The 8,870-nt window shown below is 44.6% G+C and overlaps 1 protein-coding gene across 1 annotated transcript; it reads right to left on the reverse strand.

The window, feature by feature from the left end:
* Positions 1 to 411: 411 nt before the first annotated feature.
* Positions 412 to 4,333, reverse strand: LOC115081182 (galactoside 2-alpha-L-fucosyltransferase 2-like). The gene is made up of 2 exons (XM_029585703.1): positions 4,261 to 4,333; positions 412 to 2,303 (listed from the first exon to the last, which is right to left on the reverse strand). Exon 2 carries the CDS (start codon positions 2,272 to 2,274, stop codon positions 1,231 to 1,233), a length of 1,044 nt encoding a protein of 347 aa, XP_029441563.1. The 5' UTR covers positions 2,275 to 2,303; positions 4,261 to 4,333; the 3' UTR covers positions 412 to 1,230.
* Positions 4,334 to 8,870: the final 4,537 nt, after the last annotated feature.

The following is an 8,870-nucleotide window of genomic DNA, read 5'->3' on the forward strand; positions in this document are numbered from 1 at the left end:
GTTACAGGTAAGCAATTCTGCTTTCTGCTGTAAACTACTGTATTACTATATCAGAGACTTTAAACTTCCTAAGTAGTCTGAGGAGCTCTCCAGTGTATTATCAGCAACGCAAGATGCAATGACAAGTCCCCCCTAATGGTATGTGTCCAGGTCCTGATGGCTTTCATTTAGATTTTTACATAAGATATTTTTTATCTGATCCCAATCTTACTCAAATTCTTTAACTATTTATGGGATTACCTTGCTTGTAGCAAACAAAGCAGAGTAGGACAGGGCAAGAACGCTAAATAACGTACTGCATCAATAATAATTATATAAAACCATAAATATATTAAAAATAATACAAATGATAAAAAGGGAAACAATAAAGGTGTGCATAAAGGAGATCTTTATTACAGAAATTATGTTTAAAATAGCATATATTAAGAAATTAAGAAAGCTGTATTAGAAGAAGCTTGACATGGCCATGTTTTGGCTAACGCCTGCACTTTTAATCTGTATTCTCAAAAGTGGAACAGCACAACACAATGATAGAAATAGCCTTATTGTACCTTGTGTGTACCTGAGCCAAAGACAAAAACACAGCCTGTGCTCCAAAGAAAATGGGAGGATCTTGTCCAGATACCTAGGGGTGATAAGTACCAATATCTTCTTTGCTGCTGTTTCTCACCTGGGAATACACTTATTCTTCAGCACTGTATTGCTAAATTTATAGAGAATCCATGCCACCTTCTTGAAAAGATTTCACCGGAGCTCCTTAGGGATTTGCCCATCATAAAGACAGCAGATATAGACCATCATTATCCTCAACCTATTGAGGAAAGGATGCTCCTTGCCTGACTTATCTGGCTAAGCTAAGCTCATTTTTCAGGCACAACCTAGTTGGTTAGACATAGGCCTGCAATATCTGCAATTGGGATAGCAAGTTAGGTCTTGTCCCCCAGGATTGCCTCCAGGGCCATCCATCTTTTCAACAGCTAAGTCTAGCCAGCTAGTAGAACTAGGACAGCTAATTTTAACTGCTCTGCAGGGTGAAATTTTCACCCTGCAGGATCTAGCTGACTGTCTCCTTAGATAACTGGCTAGGTCCCAAGGAAAATAAGTCGCCACTCATGGCAAGGGCAATGATATCGGGCCTCTGTAAATGTCCCAGTCCAGTTCCTAATACCATTCGTCCATAGGGCAGAGGAACTGCTCATGGTTGATGCGGAGACTTTCCACAACAGGTGATCATTTTTTCCTCTGTTTGAGAGGTGATAGGTCAGCAGGGATCCCAATCCACTCTGGTAGGAAGGCAGCATCGTAATGGAAGAGTTTCATGAACGGAGAGTCAGAGAGAGTAAAGTTGGTGAGGTAAACGGTCTCCCCTCTAGCCAGGTAGCCCGCCCAATAGCCAAAGGTGCCAATGGTCATGATGGTGTGATTGCAGTGGGCAAGAAGGGCAAAGTCCTTCCCAGGTGAGGACTCCATTCCATCCCCAGAGAAATAGACATCTCCTTTGGAGGTGTCAATATTCTCCTTACACCACTGCATTCCATTGCTTGTCACCACAAAGACGGGCTCCTGATACTTACTACGGAAATAGCCCATTGCCTTCTCCACGTAGGCCTTGTCTGCCACCACTCCTTTCCACGTATTAGGCATGACATTGACATAGTCCCCTCTTCGCACATGGACTCCGATGAAGGTGACATTCCTCCTGCTCCCTTTCACTTTCTCTAAATACTTGTTGGCCTCGTCCCTGATGAAGTCATGGAAGGTGAACTCCCGGAGGATTTCCTCTCGGATGTGGTGGTAGAAAGTCCATGAGCAGGGGTAGCCAGTGAGCATCACGTATTTCCCTTCAATGTGTTCGTACTCTTCTGACATCCAGTCATGCAGCCAATAGTTCCTCCAGGGCACATGATAGACCACATTCTTGTGCATGACTGGCAAGGTAATCTTGAAGATAGAAGCCAGCCAGTCATGCATCTCTGGAACAATGTATGCCGTGTGGCCATTGAGCTTCGCCAACGCATACAGAGTAGCATATTCACCCATCTGGTTGCCCAGGCGGCCAATTGAATTCACAGTCCACATACCCATGTTCTGGATAGTTTGTATAGGAAAGTCATGGGATTCCATGGAAGGAGAGGTGAGCTGCAAACTTCTGTATAGCAAGAGGGTCAACCTGTCACTTAGGTGGAAGAACAGAGACATGCTGAAGGTTCCAAGGAGAATAGTGATGACAACGTAGCTCTTTTTGTGTACACTGGATGCTTTAAATTTCATCATCTTATTCCTGCTCCAAGACTGTAGAAGACCTAGCAGAGCAAAGGAAGAGGAGAGTATCATTCTATACAGTATCTGTTTCAGCACAGCACAGATTAGTTTCTATGAGAAGGAATCACCCCTGTGACAAAAGAATAAAGGTTTATGGAATTACAGGAGAAAAAGGGAGCCAGGGTAATTGGTAAAAATAATTCCTAGCAATCCCCATGGCCATTGGTCAACTTCCCATCCTCAAGCCCCCACTCTCGTCTTCCAGCGCCACAGCGTGTAACCTAGGCTCAGCAGGCAGCCAAGCCACAGAAAGCTAACTTTCCGGGAAGCACACGCCTGCACGCATAGGTAGATCCCCCGCAAAAAGAAATACCCCGGTCAGGCTCCCCTCAGGCCCCTGACATGTAGTGAGAATTTGGTGTAGATAGGACACTAAACAAAAGTTATTGAGGGGAAGCAGAGGATACATGGATGCACAAACAGAGATATGGTGATCTCATATGCTTTCTTCCCTTTGGAAAGTAGCCTACGAAGGTCCAAAGCACAGGAGGAAAGGCATGCTTTCAAAACTGCATTTCAAAGTCCAGACTGACCTCTTAAGATCTTCCATATTTCATCCCCTCTGGTATTTATACATTTTATGCGGTTTTGTCCAATATTTTCTAGTGAGGATGTAAAGTGAAAGATCCCTACACACACATGCTTTGGGATTGCTCATCCATCCATAGGTTTTGGCCAAAAGTGTTAAATGTCATATCTTCGGTTTCTAAATGTCAAACATCCGAAACTCCAGGCTTACCTTTATTGGGTCTTCCCCTAAAGACCTTAATTAAGCAGAAATATCTGAGGTATTCGTACTCTACAGCTATTCCATGGACTCCAATAATACATTTTGAGATTCAATTCCATCTACTGCCTCTTACGAATATTGTTTCACGAGTAGAAATAAAGACAACTGGAAGCTGCTAGCAAACAGGTGCCATGCTACATAACCGAACAGGCAACACACAAGGTCAAAGTATCAGACAGGGAGTAGAAAGCAGTGCGATATAACAATCAGCCACAAGATGGCAGCCACCTAAAGTTAATATCTGCAGCAAATACCCAAGACCAAAACCTTTGAGATAACCGGAGGAAGACCTGAAAGAACATAGGTTAATTATTTATCCTGTTCTACAAAGGGAAGCAGGTGCGCCCTCCCCCCAAAATAACTTTTGTGACTGGTGCCCCCCTATCCATGCTAAATTATCAGTAGTCAGGATGGGGGCAGGAGTTCCAAAGAGGATTCTGACATGGGGATTATTTTCGGATCCACCTATGAGGTTGTGCGAGCATCTTGGAAAGCAGGCTCCATTATTTCTGCCCGGTACATCATCTTTAACTTACCAGACATAGTACAAGCTGAGGCCAGGGTTTGGCCTCTTTTTTGTCTTTGGGAAGAATTGAGGATTGATACCAAGTTACCATCATGGCATGCGAAAAGATTGGGTTGGGGGACCGTTGAGGCTTTAGGGGGGGGATCTCTTGTATGTGCTGCAATTTGTAAAAGGCTGAGATGTGGATGTTTCTTCAGATTTATGGTCAGGGATTGGAAAGGGTTGTTTCTTAAGCTGCAAGCAATGTTGACTTTGTGTGAATCACTATTGCATTATGTTCCTCAGCAGACGTATCAATCATGCTGCTGAACAGCAATATCCAATCAGACAAAGGAAAAGATATCTTAAGATGTTGGGGCCATAATTTCAAAGAAAAAGTCCAAAGTGCTTAGGAGAAAGCAAGCAGAAAGTGCCATTGTTTATTTAACTATCCATCCCAGGTGCAGGATGGAGCAACGGGACTTTTGTCTCTAAGACGGCGCCATTGTTGTTCCTCTGCAGTAAGGATCATGCCAGCCAGCAGAGGAGCAAAGTTCATTAGGAAAAGTCATGTTGAAATAACCGGGGGGGGGGAGATGACAAAAAAAGACAAGGATGCCGATGTAGTAGCATCAGAACTCACCGGTGTGAAAGTGCAGGGAGGGCTTCAAGAGCAGGGATGGCACTGCTTCTTCCCATCCAACGTTCCGGCAGCTATTCCGCTGAGCACGGTCGTCGCTGCCTTCCTGAGATAGGATCAGCAGGGAGTGTGCACGTTGATGACCAAACGTGTATGACGTCAACCGTGCCGGGGCATAGTCCAGAGAAGGACATTTGCACAGAACCCAAATCACCATGAACATGGAAGCAGGGTCAACGTGAAGGTGAGAATAGGAAATAATGTATATAACAAGCAAGAAAAAAAGTGCAGAGACATTTGTATGTGTGCTTTTCCCTGGCTTTGTAGAACATATTATGTTGCTTTAATTCTGGTTTCCGCCACCATACTTGGGCAGGGCTGTCCTTGGGGAAGCCAGTTGGAGCTTGGGTTGACCTGCACCTCTATGGTAGCCCTGCCCACTGCTTCCTCTCCCCACCACCAATTTGGACCAATGATTATAATCAAGCCTTTAGATAAATAGCAAAATAGTACACACAATTATGAAGGTCCTATATAAGAACATAAGATGTGCCATACTGGGTCAGACCAAGGGTCCATCAAGGCCAGTATCCTGTTTCAAACAGTGGCCAAGCCAGGTCACAAGTACCTGGCAGGATCCCAAGGGCTAGAGAGATTACAAGCTGCTTATCCCAGAGATAAGCAGTGGGTTTCTGCAACTCCACCTTAATAATGATTTATAGACTTTTCCTCCAGGAACTTGTCCAAACTTTTTTTTTTAACTTTATTTTTATTGCATTAATATTTATAACAAGTGATAATGTTACAGAAAATTAGAGAGGAATCAAAAGGAAATTATACTATCAATTAGAAACAATAATATCTACAAAAATAAGCTCCTGTCACATTAAGGCAAATAGGTGGAGACAAGAACATTTGAGCGTAAACTAAAGGTAATATATCTGTTCAATATCTATGTGAGCGAGATAGAAGGTAAGGTTTGTCTGTTTGAGGATGACACTAAGATCTGCAACAGAGTAGACACGCCAGAAGGAGTGGAGAGAATGAGACGGGATTTAAGGAAGCTGGAAGAGTGGTCGAAGATATGGCAGCTGAGATCCAATGCCAAGAAGTGCAAAGTCATGCATATGGGGTGTGGAAATCCGAAAGAACTGTATTTGATGGGGGGGTGAAGGGCTGATGTGCATGGAGCAGGCGCGAGACCTTGGGGTGATGGTGTCTAACGATCTAAAGTCGGTGAAACAATGTGACAAGGCGATAGCTAAAGCCAGAAGAATGCTGGGCTGCATAGAGAGAGGAATATCGAGTAAGAAAAGGGAAGTGATTATCCCTTGTACAGGGTCCTTGGTGAGGCCTCACCTGGAGTATTGTGCTCAGTTCTGGAGACCGTATCTTTGAAGGGACAGAGAGAGGATGGAGGCGGTCCAGAGAAGGGCGACCAAAAAGGTGGATGGTCTTCATCGAATGACTTATGAGGAGAGATTGAAGAATCTAAATATGTACACCCTGGAGGAAAGGAGGAGCAGGGGTGATATGATACAGACTTTCAGATACTTGAAAGGTTTTAATGATCCAAAGACAACGACAAACCTTTTCCATTGGAAAAAATCAGCAGAACCAGGGGTCATGATTTAAAACTCCAGGGAGGAAGACTCAGGACCAATGTCAGGAAGTATTTCTTCACGGAGAGGGTGGCGGATGCCTGGAATGCCCTTCCGGAGGAAGTGGTGAAGACCAAAACTGTGAAGGATTTCAAAGGGGCATGGGATAAACACTGTGGATCCATAAAGTCTAGAGCAGTGGTTCTCAACCAGTGTGTCGCCAAGAACACGCAGGTGTGTCGCCACACTTCCCGGTCCCCCGCTGACCCAGCTGCTCCCCGGTCCTCCTCCGCCCGGGCTTAAAATGCTGTCAGCCCGGGCGGAACGCAGCAGGACAGCTGGACTCAGAGGCACCAGCATGGTCTCTTCTTCCCGCCCCCCCTGCGGCCCGGAAGAGGAAGTGGTGAGCAGCGGGTGCGTGCGCAGGAAGAAGAGACCATGCTAGTGTGGTCAGCGTAGGCCCGAAGAACAGAAGAGAGACGCGGCCGGAGGAATGAGCAGCGTGGCTGAGAGAAAAATGAAGAAGAACGTCAACCCCTGCGGCCCATGGGGCTCCTTTCTCCGCGAGAGGGCTGAAAATGAAGGAGGTTAGGGTTGGGAGGAGGCTGCTGCTGCCGCTAGTTTCAGGAGTAGGGGGGAAGGGAGAGAGAGAGAGTGAATGAGCAAGCAAGCATGTGTGTATGTGTGTGAGTGAGAGCCTGTATGTGAAAGAGAGTATGTCTGTGATTGAGAGCCTGCCTTTGAGAGAGAGCATGAATGTAAGTTTACAATTGGGAACCTGTATGTGTAAGTTTGTGATTGAAAACCTGTTTGGGTGAAAGAGTATGTGTGTATGATTGAGATCCTTTGTGTGTGAGAGAGATCATGTGTATGTATGATTAAGAGCCTGTGTGTATAAGTAAGAGAGAGAGAGCATGTGTGTCTGTGTGAGATTGAGAGCTGGTTTAGGTGAGGGAGCACGTGAGTATGTGATTGAGAGCCTGTGTGTAAATGAGAGTGAGAGAGCATGTTTGTAAGCATGTGAATGAGAGTCTGTGTGTGAGAGAAAAAGACAGCATGTATGTGTGTGATTGAAAGCCTGTGTGTGTAAGCGTGAAAAGATAGACAGCATGTGTGTAAATGTGTAATTAAGAGCCTATATAAGTGAGAGAAAAAGCATGTGTATATGTGAGTGACTGAGAGCATGTGTGTATAGGTATGTAATTGAGAGCCAGTGTGAGAGAGAGCGCTGGTATGTGACTGAGAGAGGAGAAAGTTCCAAGCAAACCACCCCTCCTCCTGCTAATTCAAAACAATCTCAGGAGACCTGGATATCAAACGTTTCCAGGTATGCAGAGCAAAAACATTTTTGTATCCTTATTTTTCATTACTGGGTCTTTGTGTCTGCTATTTTGAAATATTTTATTGGTATCTAGAAATTTTTTATATAAGTTTTTAATTATTGGATATTCTACTCATCAGCTGTTTTGAAATAATCTGTTCTTTTTGTTAGTATGGTTTTACTGCTACTGATTTTATATTTCTTGATTTGTTTTATAAGGATGGGTGATGTTTCTTTTTTCCTTTATTACACTGCATACAGAGACTCTGGCTTGTTGCAGTTTCCAGTTCAGTTTTGTCTGCATGCTTCTAATTATGCATTTTGGTCTCTTTAGTCTTTGATAGGTGAGGGTCAGCACATGTGACTCAGGTGAGGTTTTCTGCTAGCGTGTAGTTTCTGTGTAGGGCTCTATAGAAGCCTGACTTGGTCCTTTTTCAAAGCGGCTGGACACGGCCGAAGGCACTCTCTTAGACTTAGGAGATCATCTTTCGGAATCTGAACGCCATGTGGCAGATCTGCAGACCCGGCAGCGCGAATTACTAGCAAAATTGGAGGAACAAGAGGATCGTGGCAGACGAAACAACTTAAAAATTATTGGCTTGCCGGAAACAGTAAAGGACGGTGAACTAAAAAAGTTGGTAGAACAATGGCTGCCACAACAGGTTGGGCTAACCTTGAATGATGAGCGCTTACAATGTGAAAGAGTACATCGTGAAGCGCTCAGAATAGGAGTTTTGATCTCCCAATAACTAGAATAATTATCCTATAGTCAGTTTCATTATATAGGTTATGCATTTATTGTATAATTTTACTTGGAATAGTGTAAAGGATCTCATTTGAGGGCTTGATTGACAGGGATGATTTTTTGTTTTCTTGAAGTTAACAGGGTAAATATATAATTGAAATCATAAATCATTTCTGCATACTGTATTTAGGTAAATACTGCTTGATGTATTAATTATAAAACTTAATAAATATTAAATTTAAAAAAAAAACCACTACTGTATTTGCTGACAACATTTTGTCGTTTGTGGGGAAGCCCCGGACCAGTGCGCCTGTCATTGTTAATCTCTTTAATCAGTTTCAGACGGTAGCTGGCCTCACCATAAATTATTCTAAATCAGAAGCCTTAGCTTTAAGTGACCGGCTACTTGATACCTGGGGAGGGCCCTTTCCCTTTCACTGGGCCCCGGGGAAAATGAAATACTCAGGAGTATGGCTCCCACGGCACTTAGACTGTCTATATAATCTTAATATCGCTGCCTGGATTGCCCGCCTTCAGGCATCTCTACAAATGTGGACCCCTCTCCCATTGTCTCTTTTTGGTAGGTGTGCTTTGCTTAAAATGGCGCTCATGCCCAAAGCTCCTGTATCTCCTGCATCTGGTACCATGCTGGGTGACGGTCGCAGATGTCCGTCGCCTGCGCTCTAGCATCCAGCGCTTTCTATGGAAGGGGAAGCGGGCCCGCCTAGCTTACACGGTCTTGGACCGTCCCCGGGAACAGGGAGGCCTAAACATGCCAGACGTCCGGCTCTGTAATGCGGCCTGCCGGTTACGGTTCGTGGGGGAGTGGCTTACGTGGACCTATAAGCACTGTGAGCCGGGCTTATTAGCTAGCATAGTTGCTCCTGGATCTCCCCTGAGCATTATTCAGCAGCGCCCGGGTGTACGCTGCCCTGTCAATTATCCT

Source organism: Rhinatrema bivittatum, chromosome 19, assembly GCF_901001135.1.
Source record: "Rhinatrema bivittatum chromosome 19, aRhiBiv1.1, whole genome shotgun sequence".
NCBI classification, from domain to species: domain Eukaryota; kingdom Metazoa; phylum Chordata; class Amphibia; order Gymnophiona; family Rhinatrematidae; genus Rhinatrema; species Rhinatrema bivittatum.

What these genes read in the sequence shown, in the direction of transcription:
- LOC115081182 (XM_029585703.1), bottom strand. Translation starts at nt 2,274, where the DNA reads ATGATGAAATTTAAAGCATCCAGTGTACACAAAAAGAGCTACGTTGTC.